This window comes from Xenopus laevis, chromosome 1L (assembly GCF_017654675.1).
Source record: "Xenopus laevis strain J_2021 chromosome 1L, Xenopus_laevis_v10.1, whole genome shotgun sequence".
NCBI classification, from domain to species: domain Eukaryota; kingdom Metazoa; phylum Chordata; class Amphibia; order Anura; family Pipidae; genus Xenopus; species Xenopus laevis.
In genome coordinates, this window is record NC_054371.1 from 121,491,174 (window position 1) to 121,517,781 (window position 26,608).

Below are 26,608 nucleotides of genomic sequence, written 5' to 3' on the forward strand. Positions count from 1 at the left end.
CGTAACTACAGAGGAAGCAGACCCTGCGGCTGCAGGGGGGCCCAAGAGGCATAGGGGGCCCCATAAGGCTCTAATTAATTAGGAATTTTAATATATATTGTTAATACAGGGCAACCACTGGATATTTTGGGAGCCCTAAAATTATTTTGCTGTGGGGCCCAGTAACATCTAGTTACGCCACTGTATGAATTATAGAGGAGAATTTAAGACCGCAGGGGAAGATGTTACCTTGTGAATGTCTCTGGTAAAATGGCTTCTAATTTAGGTGTATCAATCTAAAATCTGAAACTAATATGTTGAAGTAATAATTCTTTATGGGCAGCAGTGTTGCGCTGCTTCTCTGATCCTGCTGAAGACCGTGATACCTTTGTGTACTGGGATTGTGCATGTCTGAAAGGTTTGTCCCAGTAAGGCTTCCATAGAGGGCGCATGTGACCAGCTAACCAGGAAGCAAGAGTGCCTGTACCGAGGAATGTAGCAGTGACAGAGAGACGGATTAAACAGCCTGGATTGCATCTATGTGCCTGTACTTTGTGGATCTCTTGTGAGTAGTTACAAGCAGGGTATAAAACCTGCCTGCATTTATTTACTGTCCCATCATTGTTTTTTTTTCTTTTTTTTTTTGTTACTACTGCACAGAGCCCAGGTACTTGATGCTTTTTCTGCCACTCGGTTGTCCTGGATTTAGTTGCACCTAATTGAGACAGAGAGCAGTTCTACTCATACACCATATGTTTTATTCACCTTAGCTGGGTTACTGTCCAGGCATGTCTCTAGATGACTTACACATCTTGATCCCATGACATTGATGTCTCTGCTTCCTCCAAGCTGTATCAGTGGAACATTTACCTACTGACAGTGCCTGTGCTACATATCCATGTAAAGACCCAAATGTATGCACCAATTTTACACATAAGTTACAGTCATAGCCATTCATGGGGATAGCATGCTCATGTGTCCCATCTCCCTGGATTTTTAACTCAAGGAGGGCACTAGCAAGGGCCTTATAATGTTTTTTTTTTTTTTTAATGAATACATTATCACAATAAATGCTCCCTTTGTTTACACTGCAGGCTTTCTCCTACATGCAGGGGCATTTCTAGGCAGCGGACTGCCCTAAGGTGGCCTCCGATGGCATCACACACACCCCCCAAGGCTCAACTATTTAGTGTTAGAGTTAGTAAAATGGGCAGGGCCGGATTTATTTAGTAGACGCCCATAAGCCCACTGCCGTTCATCTCCCCCTTCCCCTCCTGGTGGTTGGGCAGCTTGCCACTCCCATAAAATTCTGCTGCCGTAGGCCCGGCCCTTTGTTGCCTTTCCACAAATCCAAGCCTGCAAACAGGTAGTGCCGGACTGGGCCAGAGGGACACAGGTAAAAAACCCGGTGGGCCCCGCTGGCCCAGATCCGCTTCTTCGTGGCACAACCCCTCTTTGTCAGGGGTCGCAGTAAAATCAAAGTTGCGCACATGTGCACTAGCGATCCGCTACGCGCATGCGCGCTGACGTGGCGATGCGCGCATGTGCACTGACGCGCATACACACATACCCCGCGCTGGAGCGGCAGGGGGGGCTGGGGCCAGTAGCCCCGTGGGCCCCAAGCCCCCCAGTCCAACCCTGCAAACAGGGGTGCATCACTAGTGCAGAGAGTATATTTGCACTGTCTGTAGTTGAAGAACCAAATTACCAATTCATACCTATTCATATCTTTAGGTGCACCCTCAATGTAATACACCACATCCTAACCAGCCCCAGTAAGTTGGAATGGGGGACGAACAGGGTCAGACTGGGCCGGCACGACACTGGGAAAAAATCCAATGGGCCCCACTGGCCCAGATCCGCGACCTGGACCATTGGCAAAAAAAAAAGAATTTACGTAAAAACATGCACATGCGTCATGCACAAAGTATTAACTTCAGGCGACTTCGGAAAGCAAACTGCGCCAAGTGCCATCCCGCCAGGAAGGCAGGAGAGGGAGTTCAGGGATATTAGTTGCCCCAAAGAATAGGAGATTTGTCGCCAGGCGACTTATCTCCCCGAATATGAGCGTGTGCCCTGACCCTTGGGGATAAGATTAGTTGTAAATTTAATTTGAAAGTCAAGCAAAGCTAATTCAGGAGATACCAAAGGCCAATATGCAGTTATTCATTGAGACAATGCTTACGTTTTTCCCATAGTTTAAAAATGAAAGGACACTCCCACAAATAGTGGAGAATTTAACACAGCAGGGGAAGATGTTACCTAGTGAATTTAGCTTTTAAAGTTACCAGGAGTGTATTTTTGCCACTACTAGTAGCGTGCAGGGCATTGCATCAATACAATCTTGTAGTCTCATGGTAGCAGTTACAGTGTGATGCATGTTACTTTGTGTGTGTTACTTTACTGTTGGGGAGTTTGCCTACCTGCTGGTGTTACACCAAGAGAACCCACCTAATCCCTGTCTGAGCTCATCTGAATTTTTTCTGTTAGGAGAAGGGATGTTTTATTGTCTGAATATCACTTACCATAAAGTTCTAAATCAGTCTCTCCATTGATTGACAGCACTGCCTGTTGACCTTTATCAAGGTCTATCAAGACTGAAACGTTGGTTCCACAAACATATTTATTTTCTTCTTAATAAAGACCTGTAAATTCGGTTTTACATTATCCTGACTCCTGCACCCAGTCATATAACCTCACTGCACACCCTCTGCTAATATTTTGTGTGCTGGTGCCATAAGTACAGAGAAGTTATAGGAGTTCCCTAGATCCTACTGCATGTACTGAATCTGGACATGAATAACAGGACTGTGGCATAATGATGAAGCATTTCCTCCTAAATCATACATCCGATCCCCATCTACAATAGAAAGAATGCATTCAGGATTGCCGCGTATAAATATAATATCAATTCTCATAGTGTGGGAGGTTTTCTCTGCAGCTGGCACATTGCCATCTGATTTAGGAGATAAAGAGGGACCTGTTAAAAACTTTCTGAATAAAGTCAGTCTAAGGGTCTGGCCACACAAGCAGATTCGGGGAGATTAGTCGCCCCAGTGACAAATCTCCTCTTCTTCGAGTTGACAATCTCCCCAAACTGCCTTCCTCCTGCCCACCGCCAGCTAAAATGTGAGGCAATTTCAGGGCGCTTCGGAAAACATTGTGTGCCTTCCCCCAGGCGATTTTCATTTTAGCCAGCGGAGGGCAGGGGGAAGGCAGTTTGGGGAGATTGTCGCCCCGAAGAAGAGGAGATTTGTCGCTGGGGCGACTAATCTCCCCGAATCTGCTTGTGTGGCCTGACCATTATTGAGTGTTAAAACCAGTTTATGCATACAAAAAGGGGGCATGTGGAACTGAACTTGAAAGTGCTGGCTAATTGAGGTGGTTTTGATAATAATCACAAATGCCTTTGAACATGATCTTTGTGTTTTTTTTAAGTAAGATACAATCCAAAAATCACTTTTGTTTGTATGCTTTTTAGTTCCTGCTGGAGCCAATAGCTTTGTCAATACTCTGCTATCCTTAGAACAAAATAATCTCTGTTTGGAAAAAATCACACCACAAAGATGGATAATTCAACAGAAGAGACTTTCAGTATGGATACTTCAGAGCCCCTAGAGGAAGGGGAGCAAACACATGAGCAGAGACCTCACACCCGTTCCAATCCAGAAGGGGCAGAGGACAGAGGTGTTGTCCACCAAGCAGGAGTTGGTAGTCGAAGTGAGGGAGAGGGTGAGGCGGCCCAGGTAGAGGATCCATTGCCTACCACCACCACTGTACCCACAAACAGTACCCCACCTCCAACCCTGGAATTCCAGCTCAAGACCCCCAGAGTGAACTGCCCAGAAAAAGTGGTAAGTGAATTCTTTCCTTTCTTTTTGTTTCATATTAGTCCACCTAAAAAACAAGAATATGTGTGTTGATAAACAAGCTGTAAAACTTTACCTACCTACCCTTTACCTCTCCCTTGAGAGATAAATGTGCAGGTTAGACATCCCTGTAGTGCCAATCAAATTTGCATCCTGACACCTGCTGTCAAACAGAAGCCTGCACTGTGAGCCACTAAAGTAAATTCTATATCCCAATCTGAGTCGTTAATTCTTAATCCTGACTGAGATACATGTACTGTGGATATTGGTTGTTTCAGGGATTGGGCACATTTAAAAAATTCATATACTACTAACGATTGGAACAATAGAAAGGTAGCCATGCTGTCTGTGGCCCCTTGTATGTGCTCCATCAGTACGGCTAATAGGCCAATTGGTTGATGTGTGTACTAGATTGGCCACTGTATGACCACTTTAACTTTGAGGGTCCAGTTGTATATATTATTGATAGCTTTTCTTCAGGACCCCTCCCATTTATTTTCCATTCCGAATTCTATAATGCTGCCTGTTTGCTAGGTTAAAAAAGCTCTAATAGTATTTATGGTGAACTACTGCTTTAAAGGGAAAGCCAAATAGAATTATTTTACCTGAAGGATGAATTATATCTTGGCTGGGATCAAGTACAAGGTACTGTTTTATTATTACAGATAAAAAGGACATTTTGTTTAAAAATGTGAGTTATATAGTTAAAATGGAGTCTTTGGGAGCTAGCCTTCCTTTCATTTGGAGCTTTCTTGATAATGGATTTCTGGATAACAGATCCCATACCTGTATAACACAGAAAATATAACATAGACAAATGAGTGAATATAATATATTATATTCCAGTCAAGGATAAAGCATTTGGTTTTCAATATTTTTGCTCTTTAATTTATTCTAATTCAGATTATTTGCTTGGATTTATCAGAAGAAATGTCCACACAGAAGTTGGAATCTTTTAATGGGTAAGTCTGTTTTTTATAAAGATAAATTTGCCGAAAGGGGCATCCAGCGCATGTATAGGGCTCCTGAGAAAATTGGGCTTAATTTATTCTTTTTTTTATAGTTTTTTAATTATTTGCCTTCTTCTTAATCTTTCCAGCTTTCAAATGGGGGTCACTGACCCCATCTAAAAACAAATGCTCTGTAAGGCTACAAATTGATTGTAATTGCTACTTTTCATTACTTACCTTTCTACTCAGGCCCTCTCCTATTCATTATCTCTCTCTCTATTCATGTCTCTTACTCAAATCAATGCATGGTTGCTAGGGAAATTTGGATTCTAGTAAATTGCAAACTGGAGAGCTGCTGAGTAAAAAGCTAAATAACTCAAAAACCACAAATAATAAAAAATGAAAACCAAGTGCAAATTGTCTCAGAATATCACTCTCTACATCAAACTAAAAATGAATTTAACGGTTAACAACCCCTTTAATATGAGCATTATAATATAAGCAGCAGGCTCACCAATTATGTGCTAACGCATGCATACAATAAACACTGGTGCATCTGTAATTATAGAACTGATTATATTGGGGTGTTTCTATGGAAGCTGGTGCTTAGCTAGGCTAAAATGATTACAAATTCACTCCAAAGGAAGCCTAGTTCATGTTTCTTTAATATGCCTTTATCTCTAAAAAACATATCCAGATTATAACTTTCCTAGAGATAATTGTAAAACAGACATGCTGTGTGTCTTATTAGCAACAAAGTCGATTACATCCTGCCAACTGAACCTGTTTCTGTGCAATCATTTATTTGCATAGTGGCTAATTAGTAATCAGTCATGCATTATTTCTATGTTTCGACTGTTGTAGAGATCTGATAATCCCTCACTACATTCACTTTTACCTAATGTTTTTAATTAGGGTTTTTTTATGCCAGAAAATATCATGCAAATGAAGTGTACTTCATTTATATCTTATAATTAAAGGAACAGTAACATCAAAAAAAGAAATTGAAACAGGAAGATAAACAAGGGTCAAATGGTATTCATGGCTTTTCTTAGAGCTGGAGAATGAACACCTTTCACCTATAAAGCGGGACATTTATTGGCAAGAAATAGTTTAATTTTAGGTGCTGGATCAAAATATACAGACTTAAAATGTAAATAAAATATTTTCACTTTTTAAAGTTACTGATTCTGTAGATACATAGCATAGGGATTTCAGAACAACATCTTAAATGATGATTTGCTGCATTCTTCTGTACTACTCAGTGTAGGCAGACAGTTGGAGATGGCAAGATTATTAAAAACATGTTTAATAAATGAGAGATTATGTAGCTGTAACAGTGTTGTGTTTCAGGTTACTACTATCCCTGTGCTAATTAAGAGCAAAAAATTGTGTAGTTTGGATTTTATTGGTTCAACTCAAGATGTTGTTATTACAGCTGTAGAAGACCATCACCGTCCTTATCGTTTAAGTTCTGCTAGTATTACGGTGCATGGATACATTATGGTCACTAATTTTAGACTGGAATGAATTTGGGGGATAAAATCATTTTTTTGGTTGACAGTAATTATTTGTTTTCATTGACTTCCAGATCTAAAGCAAATGCCTTGAATTCTTCCCAAAAAATGATTGAGATGTTTGTCCGAACCAAGCACAAGATTGACAAGAGACATGAGTTTGCTCTTGTGGTTGCAAACAATGAGGCCATGTGGGTAAGTAGAGGGAAGAGCAGTATAGGTGCTGATAAATAACAGATCTTCTACAGTTGATGGACTGACCATATGAGGCCGACTGCAAAAGCAAAGAACAGATATCCCTTATTCTTTATTTATATTGCTTACTTTTAGTGGTTTATGGAGCTAAGTTTGAAAAAGATACTTTTTTTTCTCCCGAAAAAAAATACCAGCAGATACTAATTTTTCTATTGTGAGAAAGATAGCAAAAGGGTAAAACTGGCTTTTGTATGTGTTTTGCCTTTAATCCCCAAATCTACTTTTTCTTAACACTGGTTGAACTGTGCTTTGTCCACACTCTTGTCCTGAGCCTTCTCCCAATGTTTTAGTAAGGGCATGATGTATTTAACTGGCCAGCAATGTCTATTATATTCAGTTCCAACCAGTCCAACTCCTAACCTGTCCTGTAGTTATTTCCATTCTCCATGAGATTGGGAGAAATGTATGGGCAATGATATAGGTTGATGCATAATTATTATTCACTTACTAAAGACTCTTGGAGGAGGGGTTCCTCTGGATGTGAGGGAAACAACATTGACATCAACGAATACACTACAAAACTTTTTAGTGGAAATAAGGTGGCTGGAAAGATTATATATGGGGGGGAGAGATATGCCCAGCCAAAGTTTGCAAACATTTGTAGTCTATTTATTTGGATATATTTGCTTAAAGTAGGTTTAAATGGAAGCATGTTACAGCTATAATCCCAGGAAAAAAATACTTGTTTTGTCTGTGTGCCTTCCATATTGTCTAGATGTGATCTTTCTTTCAGCTGTCTGGATTTACTTCAGACCCTCGAGAAGTTTGCAGCTGTCTGTATGACCTGGAGACTAATGTCTGTGAATCCTTCAGTATCCTTATGGCTAAGAATACTCTTTATCAGAATCTGCATGCACTTGTCACCTGTATTTTTTTTTTGTTTATTTTCTGCAGATTTCCAACTTCTGACGTAGAGCAACTTTCCCCAGTAGCCACTTTCACTGGAATATGCAGATTCAAATTGGAACAGCACCGCTAAATTTCTTTAAGTTAAAAATACCTTTATTGCATTATCTTCTGGCCATTACAGCAATGTTTCGGGCACTCCTTGGCCCTTTATCAAGCTGGATAAAGGGCCAAGGAGTGCCCGAAACATTGCTGTAATGGCCAGAAGATAATGCAATAAAGGTATTTGTAACTTAAAGAAATTCAGTAGTGCTGTTCCAATTTGAATTGTGATCATCATATTTGAAAAGAACATTGCTTATCTAAAAGAATAGTTAAGCTGACCACACAGCCCATTGCTATATTTTTGTGGCTGAAAGTAGCAATTTGAAATGAGATTGGATCATTTTAAAGGGAAATTTTTACAATATTGAACTTTCAGACTATTACCAAACTGATGATACACACACAGAGCAAAAGATTACAAATATGATAAGTCTTTTATAATATTGGATGATTAGCAGGCTATTGTGCATCTATCAGAACAGACAGGACAGAATCTTCATGTGTACTGATTAACCAAATCACTGGCCATTTCTTAAGCACAGAGATATTGCACGGCCACATAAAGTTGTTTATGTATTTTCAGAATGCAGTAAACAGGGTTTTGTGCACTATTTCCCCTTGAATAGTGCGCAAAATGCATTATTGATGAAAATCTAGAATATTCCAGTTGTGACCTCAGCACACCCAGTTGAATCCCGCCATCTTCTAGCATTGTTGTTTACTACATATAAACATGGAGTCTCTGTAATATTCCCTTAACAATAGTTTTCAGATTTAGAAGGACTTTTCAACCTTATGTAAGTAACTAAAACTGTATTGTGACACTGCATTCAATTCTGGCCACAGTTGGGGGGGGGGATTTGAACAGTGTGCTTAGTAGAACACAGTTGTGATGCAGCAAAGTGATACATTCTGGGACTTGTAGTCCTTCTGCTTTCCAGAGATTATGTTCACTACCCACTATGAAAAGCAGAGGGACTTCAAGTTCTAGAATCCAACATTGTGAGTCTTAAAGGGGTTGTTCACCTTTGTAACAAAATGACAAATCTAACAGTTCACATGAATAGAACAAACTTTTCCATAGAAATAGTTAACAGAAAAAGTACAGTTCAAGAGATATTCACCACAGAAGTGTCCCTGTACTAATCCTTCAGTTCCACACAGACCCTGTGCTGGGAGGGGGTCACTGACCCCCAAAAACACTACAGTGTTCACTTCCTCTTCCTTATATGACATCACACATTGTACTGGCAGCTAACTTAACTCCTATTGGCTATGTCTGCTGTCAATCTGCCACTGCTTCCTGTGCTGGGGAATTTGAGCAGCATTCAGGTACTGAAGAGAAACTGTTAGAAGTTTGTGAGAGGGAGGGGGAGTGTGGGCTGTGTACTGCAGAGACTTCAACTGTGCAGATGGGGGGGATCGAGGTGCTTGGGACCTGGAGTTTTCCGGATAATGGATCTTTCCATAATTTGGATCTCCATACCTTAAGTCTACTAGAAAATCATGTAAACATTAAATAAAGCCAATAGGCTGGTTTTGCTTCCAATAAGGATTAATTATATCTTCGTTGGGCTCAAGTACAAGCGACTATTTTATTATTACAGAGAGAAAATAAATCATTTTTAAAATGGATACTATGGGAGATGACACTTGTACTTTCCAGAAATATATTATTTGGGGGGGGGCGGGCATGTATTATTTTGTTTATTTACCTCATAAAAAAATCATTATTCAGCAGCTGACTATTTGTATGAGCTTGAGGCTTTCCAAATGAGTTGAATTTTTGTGCATAAAGTAAAATATTTTTCTGGTATAGATCCCTATATCATGAAAAATATAACTTTTTAATTTTTACAGCTCTAAATCTTGTTCCAGAAGTGGAACACTTAAACGCTTAAAAATGGTATAGTTTTCTTAGGTAAATTACCGCCCCCCCCCCCCCCCCCCCCCCCCCCCCCCGGATGAGCGCACAAAATCACTTAGGGTTTCCACCTCACCCTTTTAAAACCAAACACATATGAAATCCACAGCCTGCATGGCTAATTATCAATTAATTTAGATGCATGATACATGGCTGCACAGAAATCAGTTCAGTCTGCAGCATCTAAATGAGTTGATAATTAGCCATGCAGGCTGTGGATTTCATATGTGTTTGGTTTTAAAAGGGTGAGGTGGCAACCCTACTGTCCCTGCTAGATGTGTAAGTTACATACGTTTCTAAGCAAGTCAGTGCTGGTTTTGTTGCAATTTTGTAAATAACTGACATTATGCTTAATGCCAAAGGTATTAAAAGATAAAAATATAGAAAAGCCAGTATTTATTCCCAGAAAAGGTTGCAGCCCTTTGGCACGCCATTCAGTTTTAGTCTAGGCAGGAGAGTGCCAGAATTGGGAGAACAATGTTGCTCCTTCCTTTTCTGCAGTATTTGTCTGCATGGCTGTGTGATTGTTTGTTACAAAGCAGGTTTGTTTATATGCTGCGTCTGTTAACCTCTGCCATTACAATTGAGTAATCAACCAATGACCATTCAAATTATGTGACCGGTTACAGTTCACACGCACCCAATAAATTACTAGGAGGAGGGCAGTATCAACATCCAATAGGAAACAAGTAAGGGCAAAGCCTGGGCATGATGATGTCATCATATAGGAAGTTCTTGGTGTGTCAGGTTCAAAATAGGCCACTCCCATCACTTCAGAAAACTGGTCAGAGAGACAGGAGAAGGACTGAGTTAATAGGTATAAAAATTAACTTTTACAATGGCATTTTTACTTTTTGTTATGGAAAATGGTTTTTCTAACACATTGAGAGCATTGTTAGTGGTTTCATAAGATTTGTACATTGAAGGTGAACAACCCCTTTAAGGGTAATGACAGACAGGACACTTTATCACACTCAGGAAATCTCCTCTCGCATGGATGGTGCTCAGAAATAACAGGTTACTTGCATGTAAAACACTTTACATGCTGCAATCCCATGTAATTGCTCCTTCCGCTTTTTTGAGAGATTACATGTAACTAGTGATGCACCGAATCCAGGATTCGGTTCGGGATTCGGCAAGGATTCAGCCTTTTTCAGCAGGGTTCGGCCAAATTCTTCTGCCCGGCTGAACCGAATCCTAATTTGCATTTGCAAATTAGCGGCAGAGAGGGAAACCACATCACTTTTTGTCACAAAACAAGGAAGTAAAACATGTTTTTTCCCATTCCCAACTCTTAATTTGCATATGCAAATTAGTATTTGGATTCTGTTCGGTATTCGGCTGAATCTTTTATAAAATGGTGGATTTGGTGCATCCCTAACTATTACAATTAATGCACAGTGGGGCTCATTTATCAACACAGTTCAAATTTCCCCATGGGCAGTTACCTATAGCAACCAATCGGTGATTAGCTTTTTAAAGCCAGCTACAAGTAGAACAATGAATGCAGCAATTTGATTGGTTGCGACGGGTTACTGCTCATTACTGCAAATTTGCCCCGTGTTGATAAATGACCCCCAGTGGCAGTTATTTTTGGACACCTTATAGTCTGTGGGAATGGAGATTTCCTGCAGGCAATAAAGCAAATTTGTAATTTGTCATTGCCTGGATGGGGAATGTGTCCCAGTGAGCACACAGACGGTTTCCTTTCAACAGGTGGAATCAGATATTTAAAAAAATGCATTTATATTTATTTCTATATTTATACATTAAAACCGAACACGTATGTAATCCACAGCTCACAAGGCTAATAAGAATTCATTTAGGTGCATGCTGAAGACTGAACTGATTTATGTGCAGCCATGCATCATGCATCTAAATGAATTGCTAATTAACCATGCAGGCTGTGGATTCCAAATGTTTTCAGTTTTAAAGGGGTGAGGTGGTAACCCTACTTATGCACCTTTAACTGAATGAGCTCATGTCAAAAAATGGGGGTAGAGTTTCCCTTTAAACTGCAGAGCAAAATGACTCACTGGTCAAGAAAGTAGATTTTGCACTGATTATACATTGGGTGCATTGTGTTATATGAAGGTGGTGTTACTGTCCTTTATGCTCTTTACTTCACAATTCTTTCTTTTTTTCCCAATGGTAAAGACAACAGAGAACAGAATTTCCGGTCACAGATAATGTTCAGACCATTCCGCCTCCCTATGTGGTGAGAATTATCCTGATTTACAGCCGCCCAGCCTCTCAGCCTGCACTTGCCCTTACAGACAATATGAAGGTAAATCGAGAACACCACCTCACTCCAAGAGACTAGTATGAAAGTAATGAGCAATAACGATGAGAATCCAGTATAGAAAATAGAGGAGGTTTTTAATTAATAAAAAAAGTGCAGTTTTTCTGCTCTTGGATGTTCCTATACTGGATTCCAATGAGAGTCAGAAAGAGGGAAGCAGCACTTGCACATTTTTTTTGTTTTGGCTGCCTGTATAATCACCATCTATATTTCTTTTGTCAGAAAATGCTGCAGTGCCCCTATTTTTTCTTTGACGTTATTTATATCCACAATGGATCTGAGGAGGAGGAGCTATGTTGGAAGGTAACATGAGATAAAATGTTTTTGAATTCATCTTTCAATAAAGTCTGGAAATGTTTCAGATAAAATTATACTCCGGAGCCCTCACAAAAGCACAGTACAGGTATGGGATCCGTTATCTGTAAACCCATTATCCAGAAAGCTCCAAATTACGGAAAGACGGTCACTCATAGACTCCATTTTATCCAAATAATCCAAACGTTTAAAAATGATATCCTTTTTCTCTGTAATAATAAAGCAGTAGCTTGTACTTGATATAATTAATCCTTATTGGAAGCAAAAACCAATAAGTATTAATTATATTGGAAGCAAAAACATTCTATTGGGTTTGTTTAATGTTTACATGATTTTACTAGTAGACTTAAGGTATGAAGATCCAATTTATGGAAAGATCTGTTATCCAGAAAACCCCAGGTCCCGAGCATTCTGGATAACAGGTTCCATACCTGTACTACTACTGTATTCTCTGTGCAGCATTCAGACCCAGACTGGAGATCTGTGAGTTCTTGCAAATGCCAGAGGGGCTGTTGTAAGATGCCATTAACAGTCAACACTATTTAGTGGGCTGGTGGGAGGCTGTTTGGGCCTCCAGGTACTTGGAATGCCATGGTCTATTTTGAATCCCAGTCTAGACCTGGCCACAATCACACCATAATAAATGCAGAAAAGGGGAGGTTCTAAATCCCAGTGTATCTCAGATTTCCAACATTTGAATCAAATAATCTAATAGTCTAAGAGAAATAGTAATGACTATGTAGGTTTGGTTGAGGTGGGGGTTGTTGCTTTGCTTTTTAATTCTGCAGCAGCTAAAGTGCAAATGTAGCCTTCCCATACATGGTCTTTTTTTTTTTTTCTTTACACAACAATACATTGTATTATATGGCAGGCAAACCACTGATATCCATTATATAATTTGTTCTTTTGCAGGATATTTTTGGTTTCTTCAGCAGCCTGGATTCCAAAGGGACCAGCTATAAATATGAAGTGTCAATAACAGGTCCAGCTCTGGAACTCCATAACTGTATGGCCCGACTCCTCGCTCACCCACTCCAGAGACCATTCCAGAGTCATGCAGCCTACAGCCTACTGGAAGAGGAGGAGGAGAGTCCCGAGAGTGAAGTGACTGTTTAAATGAAGCATTATCCATTAACAAAAAAGAGCTGAATGTTTCATCCCTCAAACTCCTCATGTGTATATAGTAGTTGTAGAAGTGTGCTTATGATTTTGTTAAATAAAAGAAAAATTGAAAATGATTTGCATAGCATTTCATTGCCCCCACAATGCTTCATTATGGAGGGGTACTTGGGGGGGTATAGTTTTAAGTGCAGTTAGAAGGGTGCAGGATCTGTGTATACCTCAAACTGCTTTGCTGGCCCAGTTGGTATGTACAGTTGAGCTGCAGCTGCTCTCTCCATTCACCTTACATTACAGAAAAATATCTGTAGGATTTACAGCAGCACATATTGTGCTTTGTTGTAAATTTGCTGGAAGATGTTACTGTGTTCGGGCAGCTCTGAATATACTGGCAGTACAGTGATCGCAGTCAGGGGGCCAGCTGCTAACACGCTGTAAACAGAATTGACCCTTTCTATACCCATGAATATATTCTTCACCACCATTTTAATCCATCCTTACAGTATATGGTAACTAATATTCCATATATATATATATATATATATATATATATATAATCCAAAAATAAAGGAAGCACTCGCGGCAACTTTTTCTTGAAAAAACTTTTTACTGGATCATGCAAACATCAACGCGTTTCGGTACCTCAAGGGACCGTCATCAGGATGTGGTGACGGTCCCTTGAGGTACTGAAACGCGTTGATGTTTGCATGATCCAGTAAAAAGTTTTTTCAAGAAAAAGTTGCCGTGAGTGCTTCCTTTATTTTTTGGATTGTATGCTTTACCTGGCTAGCACCCGGCCTCAGTGACTATTGGCGAAGGTGAGTGCCGGCTTCACATGCTTTTATATATATATATATATATATACACACAAAACGAGAAAAGGGGAGGTTCTATATATATATCTGTCTGTATGATCCTGGCCTGCAAATTTTCAGTCATTGGGCTGGCTTACCAATTGGCATGAGATAGTAATTGAACAGCACCACTCAATTTTTGTAGACTTAAAATACCTTTATTGCAGCCTTCTGGGCATCACAGCGACGTTTCAGGCCTCAAATGGCCTTTTATCAATTGAACATGAACAACGGCTTAAATATATCATAAACTATGCCTGTAGCGTGTCAAAAAGTGCCTTCTTTCATTCCCTCCTCCTAGGTCAAGTTTTTATTATGGGTGACTTCAATTATCCAGACATTGACTGGGGTAATGGAGTTGCCAAAACAGAAAAATATAGCAGGTTTGTAAATATGCTGAATGACAACTTTTTATTCCAGCTCGTTCAAGAACCTACTAGGAATAACTCTCTTTTGGACCTTTTAATAACTAATAATACTGAACTCATCTCTAACATTTGTGTGGGTGAGCATTTAGGGAATAGTGATCATAACATGGTCTCCTTTGAGATTCTGTTGCAGAAGCAATTCTATAAGGGAGTAACTAAAACACTAAATTTCAGACGTGCAAACTTTGACAGTATAACGGCATCTCTGCAACATATTAAGTGGGAAATGCTTTTCACAGGGTTAAACACAGAACAAGGTGCAGAGAGACTGGTAAATTGCTAATGTGGTGCCACTATTCAAAAAGGGATCCCGTTCTGTTCTCAGCCTCAAAATTACAGGCCGGTTAGTGTGACGTCAGTGGTAGGAAAGATTTTTTTAAGGGATAAGGTACTGGACTTCATTGCAAATAATAATCCTATGAGGGAAATTCATAGAAGTGGTGATATTGAGGCAAAATAAAAGTGGAGACAATATTGTTGGAATTCCCGCCATATTCACAAACCTCTATCTCGACTTCTGTGAATTTGTATTTTAAACAGAACAGTTTCCAGATTTTATTTTTCACACCACATTTCAAACAACATTTTTCTGATATTTTCCTAAACCTGTCAGCTCTCAGGTGACTCTCAGCTCTACATTTGCCTCGTACTAATGATTGTGCCCTTCAGAGAAGAGATTCCCTGCCACTTTGAAAGCCCAATATGGCAGAACACATGCTTTATAACATATCCATTCCCATTATTTATCTCACCTAGGGACATGTGCAATAGCCCAATATATCAGTTTAGCTTTCCGGTGTGTATGGGCTGATTAGCAAGATGTATGCTGGCAACAGAAGTGACACAGCTTAAATTGGGGCCAACACTCTGTAGTTGTGGGCATGATGGAGGGTAGGTTATGTACTGGTACAAATACTAAAATTTGCCAATTGCCAGTGTGACTTTACTTCAACTGTTAAATAAAGATCTACAATATATTTACTCAAAATGCTAACATTGTTTTTCTTTTTATAAACCTATTGTTATTCATGTTCTGATTACCCCCATACTGACCCTAAAAGTGGGAAGAATGGAGACTGAAGGAATCAATGCAGAGTGGAGGACAGGTGGAAGTGTTACACTGAACTTTACTCCATCTTAAAAATGTTGCGAGAAAATGTCATTAGAAATGTCGTTTTCTTCTCAGTTTTTGTTGTTTTAATGCCATATTCACAAAAGTGTAAACTGGTCTTTCTTTCGCCAGAATATGACAAGTGGAGTCTGTATTTTGGCGGCTTTCTGTCTGTGAATATGGAGATTGTATTTACACCAGTATTAACACCACTTAAAAAAAATTCTTCCTCCACTTTTGTGAATTCCCACATATACCAGTACAAAGCCCTAATTATTCTTTCTCCTGCTCCATTTAGTCAGAACAATGTTGTCAGATTAAAGTATAGTTCTTTAGTGGTCATTTTTCAGCACATGCCCTCATTCAACCAAGTACCCAAGATGCAAGGTCACATCCCTGCTGGTATTTGGTTAGACTTCACATCGGCTATGAGAGGCAAAAAGGGATATGGGTGATGGTTTGTCAGTAAACATTAAAGTCTGTAAAACCTTCATAGAATATAAAAGAGAACAAGAGAAAATATAAATACATTGACCTTTTAGTGTTTCCATTTAACAAATTCAAATAGAAATGAAATAGAAAGAAATGTATTGGTGGTACTTTAACTATATCACATTTTAGAACCATCTCCCACATCTGGTCAATAAAAAGGCACACACATATGTAAGTTTAACAATACGTTTTATTAATATGAAATATATTTACTTTAAAACCTGTATTTTGAAACCTTTGTTTGGTACTTTATCGTAGGCCCCCAATTTAGACATTGCTAATTTCTAAGCACTATATATGAATAAATTGATATGGGGATGATGATGCAAATAGTAATTTTCCATTTCTATCTATAATTAAATACCTTTAAAATAATAATAGATTATAATAAGTAGTTTTTCTTGTAGAATGAAAGGATAAATATATATTTATCAGTATAAAAATGTAATTGAATTTAAAGAAGATTCATATTTTTGCTTAATGTTCCATTCTTGAAGTGGGACTGAGCTGTTTGTTAATATGCGGCACCATGTCAAAAAAATGAAATATAAATAAATGTGATGTACATGGTCACCCACCTAATCAGAGGGTCAAGCCCTTGACTCTACCCACACCTAGCATCCAGTTGGGTTTGTTGTTCCTTATACCCCATGCCAAACTGACACAGGGTGGTAGAAGGGAGAACAAGTGTATGATCCACTGAGGCCACAGATAGGAGGGCTTCCTAGAAATCCCAAACCCCTCTTTAAATAGGGTTTCTATGGTACCTAACTTTTTATGCATTTACCTGCAATTGTACTTCTTGTGTGATTTCTGTATTCTAGTTGCATTGGTGCCACCGTCTGATTATACTCTACTGTAGATGTTTAATACAGAATTGTGGACATTTGTTAAAATATTGCAGTGTGTTTTAACCTTTGCTATAGTCCTTTCTGTTGATCCAGAGGAAGTTGAAAAACCCCAGCAAGATAATGGCTAATTGCATCTTACTGTGGGAAAAAATTCCTTCCTGACCCCAAATATGGCGATCAGACAAGTCCCTGGATCAATCACTATAATAATAATATTATAACAATACCTGTATAATTAAACACACATTTACTATTAACTAAGTCAATATAATAATAATAAAAATGTGTGTAATGTTAATAACCATAATAACTATAATATTACTATTATTACTAATAACTATAAATTAATATATAACCATATATTAGTTATATGATAAAAATTACTATCTATCCAATAATATATTCATAAATACCTATATAATAATAATATAATAACATAAGTATACAATAGTAAATTATAATGATTATATACTATATAATTTTCATTCATATTTCAAAATATTAAATCATTAATATATAACTATAGAGTAATAGTTAACTATATAATAATACTATATTACCAATAATAACAATAGTATATAACTATATCTGACCACAAATATGGTGATTGAACCTGAATCAATCACTATAATAATAATACTATATATATATATATATATACACTGTATAATTAAACATTTACTATGCTAAATAAAAATAAGTGTATAATTTTACTATAGTAATAATAATAATAACCATAATACTAATATTACTAATGATAATATATAATAATATATAACCATATAAGAACTATAATTCCTGACTCAAAATATTAAATGATCTAACATATCAATATATACATAATTTATATCTAAAAATTATACAATATACAATACAATAGCAAGTTATATAATGATTCTATAATATATAACTATCATTAAACTATTATTAAACTAATGATAATATACAACTATAGAGTAATAATAAGTAACTATATTATATATAACCAAGGAGGTGCTGCAAAAAAACCCAAAAAACTTGGGAAATACTTATTCCTTTTTCCAGGCCTTCTTCATTCTGATCTTTAGAGGCATCTAGAAATAATGAGAGCATCATTACTTTATGCAAATTCCTAAAATCAGATGCTGCACACTATAGTAGATAAAGATACATCCATTAAGTTAAACTCTTTATTCAAATGAAACCTGCCTACATGCAAGTTGAAGGTGAAAAACTTCATTTGGAGCCATCTTCAATTTGCGGGTAGGCAGGTTGAATTTGCCTATGAGGGTTAAAAATCCTTTCACACTTCAAGACAGCAGTGGGAGCAGTTCATGGATCAACTTTATACTAAATACTTTGTATTTTCTCACTTGCTAAAAAGGCATCCTTTTGAAACAATATAATGTATGTGTCAAAGCCGGGCCAACCCAGCCAGGCAGGTACGTGCCTGGTGCCCCCCCCAGCTTTGCGCCCTATGCACGTGCCTACTCTGCCTACCCCTAGTTCCGGCCCTGGTATATGTCAGTGCAACTGCTTCTGGGCGAAACAGGTCAGTTTCGTCCACCACTAGTTATTACCTTTGGTTGCTCAGCCTCTTGGGAGACAGCTGCCCTCTGCTGGCACAATGAGCAAACTGATGGGCTGTCTGGAACCTTAAAGTAGAAGTAGTCAAGTGGTTCTCTGTGCCATTTCCAAGCCAATCCATGGTGTGGCTGTCGTTCTCTTCTCCAGGCCCAGTGGGTCGGGTTATCAGTCATTGCCTATGGAAAAAAAAAGTATATTATTTTTAAGCATATATCAAAAGGCATATCAAACAGCATTGTAATAATGATGATCACAGTTATGCTCAGGGTGTCTCTCCCCCAGCCTATATATATATATCTATATATATATCTATATATATATATATATATATATACACACACACACACAAACACTGGTCTGGTGCACTCAAATCAATAGGTAATGCCTAGGTGCTGGTACATATACACAAAGTATCAAATAAACAAACAGACCACACTCATAGGTCTTGTGCTGAAAAAAAGACTTTGGTGTTTATTCAATGTTTGGGCTCTAAACCGTGAGCCGTCCTCAGGAAGTGAAGGCCAAATAAAACAAACATATTTATAAACAGAGTGGGGAAAGCGCGCCAAACACATTAAGGTGACGTAAATTAGTTGGCGTGAGGAGTGATTATGTCATCAGTGATGCTATCCCAATGGACGATTCATATATATATACACACACACACGTTTCGACGTTTCTCAGGAGAGAAGACACAGTGGAGTAAAATAGGGAAGACGGCCCCAGTTAGAGAGACGAAATGTTGAATAAACACTAAAAAGTTTTTTCATACGCAATACAAGACCCATGAGTCTATATATAGGAGCTGGGAGTATATTATTAGCGGTACTTAGTGTAATGGGCTGATAAGGACACAGTAGGGATTTGGTAGCTTCAATGAGTGATGAAATGATAGTTTTTGCAACAATGTTATGTGTTATACAGTTTCCGGAAGGCTCCTATTTAGTATAATTTCACATGGGAATGTGCCCCGAAATATGCAGATGTAAATCATGTCATTAGCGCAGGCTGAATGGAGAGTAGGGAGACGTCACGGAGGGGTGGTTTGAGAGATTCGTGCCAACTGCTTTCGATGTAAGGGTGGATTTGATTGTATTTTGTAACTTTGAGAAAGGCTGGGACACAGCTGAAACGTTAGTGTATTTTTACAATAAAGATCCTGAATTTTCGTAAGACTTGAGAGTGCAGCCTCTTCATGGAAATATGGTGGCGTGCACCCAGGCAAAGTGAGGCTTCTAATTGTGAGTGCTGATATTATAGGGCTGGTGTTCCAGCCAAAACGTCAGTTTTTTGTGCCCATATTAAACTTTTTATATATAAACCATGGGTACAAGTTGCACACCTCAAGAGTTAATCAGAAGACCTGGGTGCTCAAGTAAAAATTATAAATATAGAGATTTGAGTACTGGCACTCACAGGATTTGCACAAAAAGAGAAAAAGATTGTTATCTGGTGGAGAAATTGAAGGTTTATTAAGCCGACGTTTCTCAAGGAGAAAGGTTCCTGTGTGGAACCGAAACGTCGGCTTAATAAACCTTCAATTTCTTCACCAGATAGCAAACTTTTTCTCTTTTTGTGCAAATCCTGTGAGTGCCAGTACTCGAATCTCTCTCTCTCTCTCTCTCTATACAGTACACATACAGTATATATATTTACACACAATACACTACACAAGGAAAATAGAAGCAATAGCACAAAGAATATATAGTATTACACACCTCCTCACAGGATTCTCTGCTAACCCAGGCTTGGAAGTTCATCCTGGACCACAGCTCATTGCGCAGACTCCTGAACATGGCAGATTGTTCACGCCAAGTTTTCCCAAGGGCCCAGGTGTAAATCAGCCTCCAAAAGTCTGTTTCGTCCTCCATCTCATTTGCAAGTAGCCTAAAATCCAAGTCAACATTTATAAGTAACACTTGGGCTGTTGGGTTATTAAAGGGGTTGTTCACCTTTGTGTTAAATTTTAGTATGATGTAGCAAGTTATCTTCTAATATAATTTTCAATTTGTTCTCATTTTTTATTATTTGTGGGTTTTCCGTTATTTAGCCTTTTATTCAGCAACTCTCCAATTCCCAATTTCAGCAATCTGGTTTCTAGAGTTCAAATTACTCTAGCAACCATGCATTGGTTTGAATAAAAAACTGGAATGTGAATAAGAGAGGGACTGAATATAAAGAGAAAAATACAAAACATTTATAGCTTTACAGAGCATTTGTTTTAGATGGGTCAGTGACATCCCCCCATTGGAAAGCTAGTCAGAGTCAGAAGAAAAAGGCAAATAATTGAAAAAGTATACAAAATAAATAATAAGGACCAATTATAAAGTTTCTTAGAATTAGCCATTCTATAACATACTAAAAGTTAACCTAAAGGTGAACCACCCCATTAACAAATGATGCCAAGTTACTGGTCTAATTACCAATAACCTGAGGCATTTACTTGTTACCTGTTTAGAATCAAACTTTTAATTGGTTGCTATGGGTTACTGCACCTGGGCAGATTGTGTTCCTCTTAAGGTGGCCATACACGGGCCGATAAAAGCTGCCGACAGACCAAGTCGGCAGCTTATTGGCCCGTGTATGGGGGCCCCCGACGGGCTTCCCCGATCGAGATCTGGCCGAAAGTCGGCCAGATCTCGATCGGATGGGGTTAAAAATCCCGTCGGATCGCGGCCGCATCTGTTCGTTGATGCGGTCCCTCGATCCGACCGCCCGTTTGGCGAACGCTAGGATCCGATCGTTGGGCCCTAGGGCCCACGATCGGATCAGCCCGATATTGCCCACCTCAAGGTGGGCATATCGGAGGGAGATCCGCTCGTTTGGCGACATCGCCAAACGAGCGGATCTATCCGTGTATGGCCACCTTTACATGTAGGGGCTAGTATCAGTAAAGAAAGTAGTTTTAGCACCGATTATTTAACAATTAACAGATGGTGCTGCTTCTCCCCCAGTTCTTGGTAAGCCCATGTACTGAAAACACTGTATCCAAGGGTGTGAGGGTCTCCAAAAATAAAGAGGCAAATATAAAAAGTAGAAAAATTTATTAGGACATGGACACCAATTTTTCTACTTTTTATATTTGCCTCTTTATTTTTGGAGACCCTCACACCCTTGGATACAGTGTTTTTGGTTTTTGCACCTTGGGACTGAGGTGAACTGTGAGTGTTTTCTCCCTATTATTTCTTCTACTATACATTTTTGTATTTTCACTTATCTAATATTTATTTTTTGAGTGGTACCATAGACACTTTTTGTTATGTGGCAGTAGCACAAACCAAAGTATTTTAAGCCCATGTACTGGCCAACTAGATGTACAAACAAGATAACATTTTAGGGAATATGATGAAGGGTTTTTTTACCCATAAATGTCATCCTGGTTGTCCTGGTTAATAAATGAGATAAGCTCTTTGTATTTTCTAGCGTGTGATTCTCCTGTTTGTGTGTTATTTTTTGTTACTTTATACACCACATGTAATTATATTCTCATTGTGTAATACCAAAAGATACATATTCAATTCTATCAAAAATAGATTCAATAATAAATAAATAAATTCAATATATATTTGTTTTCTGTTTATGGACATGGTTTGTTTTGATTTCTTTTGTCTGTTGTGTTTATAGTGTATGTTCACAGCAAATTCTATATAGATCTGCACAACCCTCAGATAAATATACATTCTAACTGCAGGTATGGTTTTGCAAATATTTTAAGGGTTGAAAGAGAAAATACTTACAATGCTGCAAAAAAATTGATTGTAGTGTAGTCCTGCTCCTGTAATCCGGCACGCTGGAAATAGATCCGGACCATGGCTAGGAGGTACTAGAAAGAAGGAACAAAGTACAGTAAGTAGGGGATAAAAAAGATAAACCAACTTATCGAAGTCTGGAATTTTATACATACTGTCACCCACACAGGCAGACTTCTGATATTGCATCACAGTCTCGCAAAATAAAGTCCAGAGACTCTGCAGTTCACTCCCTTGGCCGGGAATAAAATCTGTTCTCCTTCAGATGAATAGCAAATAGTCTTTCGTTTGTAGGAAGAAAACCAGCGCTATAAGCTCAGGGATAGACAACAAAAAAATAGTAATATATAGTGTAGTAATTTTTTGATAGAGTTACACCTCTTTGTGCAATTACTAGGGGGTGTGTTCTTACATTGGAGGAGCAACTGCACTTTTATGCTAGTGATGCAATTAAACTTTTGTGAGTATCCATTACTTACACATAGGAGGTGGTCACATATATTTCTAAAAAAAACACAAACAGTTGAAGAGCACTAAACCCTCTGGTGGAAGAAAAAGAACACACCCCCTAGTAATTGCACAAAGAGGTGTAACGCTATCAAAAAATTACTACACTACATTACTATATTACTATTTTTTTGTTGTCTATCCCTGAGCTTATAGCTCTGGTTTTCTTCCTACACACGAAAGACTAATTGTATCACAGTCTTAAACACAAAACCATCATCCCATACCCAACACCATGCCCAGTGTACATACCTTGTCAGAGAGCTTAAAACAGGAGTCCATCTCCAACGCTCTTCTGATCCAATTGTCCTCTAAAAAAATAATACCGGAAAGGAAATGAGAAATTATATTTTAGGCAGATGCATAGTTTTCCTATTACAGATTTTACTGAAGTGCTCTGGCTTCCATAGTGGCAATGCAAGGGGAAAATCTTACCCAGCAGTTGGTAGAACTTCTCGTTGGAAGGTGAAGCTCTTGCAGGCCTAGAGATGGCAAGAAAGAGAAGTGAGAGTTTTCCAAACATTTGAGACATGTACATTACATTCCCATAACAAAACAGTCTTTAAAGTGTTTATTTTATTTTCAAATTGCATATGTATGGAATTCTTCTTGAATTAAGTGACAAAAATCATAGAGCTCTTCCTTTAATAAGCTGCAAATGTACTTATTAAAGAGGATTCAGCCCCTTTAAAGGAAAACTATACACCCAAAATTAATTCTTGAGACAGATCGTTTACACCATAATCAGAGGCATATTAAATAATCTTACCAAACTGGAAAATATATTCAAGTGAATTTTGCCTTTTTAGATCTTTTCCCTTGAACCCCCATTTTATGATATTCTCTGTGCTGCCTCAGAGATCACCTGAGATCGTTTTGAGTGGGGAATAAGAAAGATATAAATGTGTATACGAAAGAATGGTTGCTTGTGTGCCCTAGCAACTAAACCAATTTGCCTATTTACAGTCAATTTCCTGCTCACTGAATGTAAAATGTTTTCTACTTACCTCTTCACACTCACAGAAGGTCGCTCGTCGTCTTCCTCGTTGCGCTTTCTCTTCCCTGTCCGGGCAGGCTGAGAAGAGAGCGTTATCCACTGTTGGCTGGAATAAAAAATAACCTCTTTTAATCAACTGTATTGTCAATGCAGTCTAAGTACTGTATATTACAGTCTTCATTTAGCAGAGAAGATATTTTGGTACAGGTTGGACAGTCCAGGCCAAGTCGGTTGCTGTTGATCCCAGTTAAATCACTAGGCCTAATACTGTGCACTAATATAATTGTCTGGTGAAACTAAGGGCAGAGCTGCAGAGAGAAATTGATTTTGTGGTAAAATGACATAGAAAAGCTGGAAACTGTGGCTTTAACCTTTAAGTTCTCCTCTGTAATGGAGATATGCTCCAGGAAAGGAGTTAATAAACAGAGATTGTTTTTTCTGTTTAAAGATTGCAGTAGCTAGACACTCCATTTCCTATATCCAGTCCGGTTATTGGAGCTCACGTTCCATAGGAAGGCTGTTCTGTGGAACGGGTATTTGAATTTAATTAGAATGTTGAGACATGGCTGTGTGAGTTAATCATAGAGGAGCTGGGAGTGATACCTGCAATTGCCCAGAGCAGAGGGAGACTGTGACGTGACTCTAACTCTGACCAAGAGTCTCGCTAAGAAAGTGAGGGAAGCCAGGAGGCTGAGCACTTTGCAAAAGGAGTACTGTGAGTACAAGGGTGAGCCAAACATGCTTAGTTCTGCTGGTAGTCCACAAGGGGCCCAGTTTAGTAAGGGACTTCTTCAAATGTGAGAAGGTAGCGCCGAGTGGGCAGGAGTTTGTTTTATGATTTATGTTTTGTGCTGAAATGGCCACCGCTAGGCTGGAATATATTGCCTAAGTCTGAAAAGGTGAATGGCAGATGAGACAATGTTATGTTGGAAAACTAATATTTAGTTGTATAACCACTTTGTCTGAGAACCTGCGTGCCATGAGTTTTGAGTAGTTGTTGGGATCCAGGAATGAGTAAAACATGCAGCATTACAGTGCAAGTGAGGGATTTTGCTCACTTTACATTAGTGTGAATTCTGTATATGCAACTAACGACATATTGCTACATATTGTATAGTGCAGGCTGTTTGGCACATGCACAGTGATTTCTATTCAGTTTCTATTCAGTTTCACACCAATTTTATTCTTGGGCCTGATAGTGACTAATCTGGTGCCTCACTTACATTCTTGCCATTTCTTCTTGTCTAGTTGGTCTTTGAAGTCCTGTGAAATCCTCGCTCAATCTGTAATCCTCGCTCACTGTATGAAATCTGAAAGAGAGAGGATGATTTAGTAATAAAAAACAAGATTTACTATGGGGCAGATGTATTAGTATTCAGTATTGTGCTTTTTTGGCTGGTGCAATTTTAAAAGAAGTGGATTAATGGCCCAGGGTATAAGGTATACAATTAAAGTCATTGGGGGAAAACCGTTTAGCTGGTCCCCAGTTCTCATTGCTGAACTAATGAGTTATCCATTCCCTTGCTTGCACCCACAGCAGTTAAGTAAATAAATATTGTTAGGGAAAAATATGAAGATTCACAGGCTGCAAAAGTGCCTTTAATCCTACAACATGTTCTAAACTGAATAAGATCTTTATTAAGAGCCAACAAACTGGTGATTTTATCTGTCCTTGTATTTTAATACATGTCAGCTGCTATATCCATGTGTGTGTGTGAGGCTGAAGCAGTGGCTGGGGGGAGATTTGGATAGAAAGCCTAATTGATCTCTTAGATACACCTGCAGGCCCTGCCTGGGGATCAGCTAGGATGAGCTTGGGGCAAAACCTTGCTTGTTACCATAATGAATATTCTTGAAACTATGGCCAAGTGAGTGATACAGCAGTGTGTTGTGCATTTCTAAATGTATGACTTAAGGGGAGCACTGACTGAAATTTACACCTCAAAGTGATGCTTGAAACAAAATAAAAACAAAATCCACTAGTGTAAGGTGCATAAGAAGATTTATATATATAAAAAGATTAAAAATTACCTGAGATTCACCAGCTCACATCAATCTCCAAAGGGATAAACCGTTAGAGTGACATCAGCATCATCCCAACGGTTTTTAACTGGCTCTGGTCACATGCTCAAGAGCTCTTATTGGTTGATCAGCACAGGGAAGCCAGGGGCTGCTGGATCTCTCCAATAGCAGCACGTTCCCTTCCACTAGAAATATATTCAGTAGTGAAAGAAATAAGATGGTGTCCTACAAAATAATAACCATGTGCAAGTGACACCTGTAACTTGTTGCATTTCTGAAAACAACTGTAGCTATAATGCTTTCTGGCAACATTATGGCCACTTTCCTGATGATGCCACTGTGCTGCCCTCTGCTCTGGGTGAACAAGAGGAGCTGCCTATACACTGTAGCCTCCCTCGTGCCAGTGGCATGCAGACTTTGCACAGGGCAGGACAAGGTTTTAGTGTCCACTTCTACTTTTTATATTCAGATCTTTTAATAAAGTCCATGAGATCCATTGTTTTATAGAATGTGAGTTTAGTCATGGTTTCAAAAAACACTAAAATTTGACCTTTAATATATAGTCCTCTATGTCCAGTATGTTATTCTCAGTGAAACCTTGCATCAGTAAACATAGCCAGACTTTACAAATGGCATGACAATCATGTATTATATTCTAGGTTTTTGTAGATAACAAATTGTATAATTCCGGGTAGTGCCATTTCGTAGCCACTAAAGCAAATAAAGTTCTGTATTGCATAAAAAAGGGCATTAACTCAAGGGATAAAAACATACTTATGCCTCTTTATAGGTCCCTGGTGAGGCCTCATCTGGAGTATGCAGTGCAGTTTTGGTCCTTAAGAGGGATATA

The 26,608-nt window shown here is 38.6% G+C and overlaps 2 protein-coding genes across 4 annotated transcripts; one reads left to right on the top strand and one right to left on the bottom strand.

Moving 5' to 3' along the window:
- The first annotated feature begins 361 nt into the window (after positions 1–361).
- On the top strand, positions 362–13,300 carry babam1.L (BRISC and BRCA1 A complex member 1 L homeolog). Of its 2 annotated transcripts, none has more exons than XM_018245845.2 (9): positions 362–544; positions 3,506–3,833; positions 4,752–4,810; positions 6,390–6,510; positions 7,304–7,382; positions 8,294–8,318; positions 11,603–11,732; positions 11,970–12,050; positions 12,975–13,300. In XM_018245845.2, exons 2-9 carry the CDS (start codon positions 3,546–3,548, stop codon positions 13,176–13,178), a joined length of 987 nt encoding a protein of 328 aa, XP_018101334.1. In that variant the 5' UTR covers positions 362–544; positions 3,506–3,545; the 3' UTR covers positions 13,179–13,300. The 2 variants fall into 2 exon arrangements, with proteins under 2 accessions (XP_018101334.1, NP_001086385.1); NM_001092916.1 differs by having other exon boundaries at positions 453–544; positions 3,461–3,833.
- Positions 13,301–17,866: 4,566 nt separating this feature from the next.
- LOC108696815 (speedy protein 1-B-like) lies at positions 17,867–26,539 on the bottom strand. Of its 2 annotated transcripts, XM_041562967.1 has the most exons (8): positions 25,768–26,539; positions 24,960–25,046; positions 23,175–23,842; positions 22,992–23,050; positions 22,221–22,306; positions 20,202–20,370; positions 18,477–18,659; positions 17,867–17,990 (listed from the first exon to the last, which is right to left on the bottom strand). In XM_041562967.1, exons 3-8 carry the CDS (start codon positions 23,275–23,277, stop codon positions 17,946–17,948), a joined length of 645 nt encoding a protein of 214 aa, XP_041418901.1. In that variant the 5' UTR covers positions 23,278–23,842; positions 24,960–25,046; positions 25,768–26,539; the 3' UTR covers positions 17,867–17,945. The 2 variants fall into 2 exon arrangements, with proteins under 2 accessions (XP_041418901.1, XP_041418905.1); XM_041562971.1 differs by lacking the exon at positions 25,768–26,539 and having other exon boundaries at positions 24,960–25,346.
- Between the last annotated feature and the right edge of the window lie 69 nt (positions 26,540–26,608).

What these genes read in the sequence shown, in the direction of transcription:
- babam1.L (XM_018245845.2), top strand. Translation starts at nt 3,546, where the DNA reads ATGGATAATTCAACAGAAGAGACTTTCAGTATGGATACTTCAGAGCCC. An exon ending in GAAGGACTTTTCAACCTTAT is followed by an intron (nt 8,319 to 11,602) that starts GTAAGTAACTAA and finishes CCAATGGTAAAG; the next exon opens with ACAACAGAGAACAGAATTTC. An exon ending in CCCTTACAGACAATATGAAG is followed by an intron (nt 11,733 to 11,969) that starts GTAAATCGAGAA and finishes TTCTTTTGTCAG; the next exon opens with AAAATGCTGCAGTGCCCCTA.
- LOC108696815 (XM_041562967.1), bottom strand. Translation starts at nt 23,277, where the DNA reads ATGTACATGTCTCAAATGTTTGGAAAACTCTCACTTCTCTTTCTTGCC. An exon ending in GAAGTTCTACCAACTGCTGG is followed by an intron (nt 23,051 to 23,174) that starts GTAAGATTTTCC and finishes TTATTTTTTTAG; the next exon opens with AGGACAATTGGATCAGAAGA. An exon ending in AAGAGGCTGAGCAACCAAAG is followed by an intron (nt 17,991 to 18,476) that starts GTAATAACTAGT and finishes CATTATTTCTAG; the next exon opens with ATGCCTCTAAAGATCAGAAT.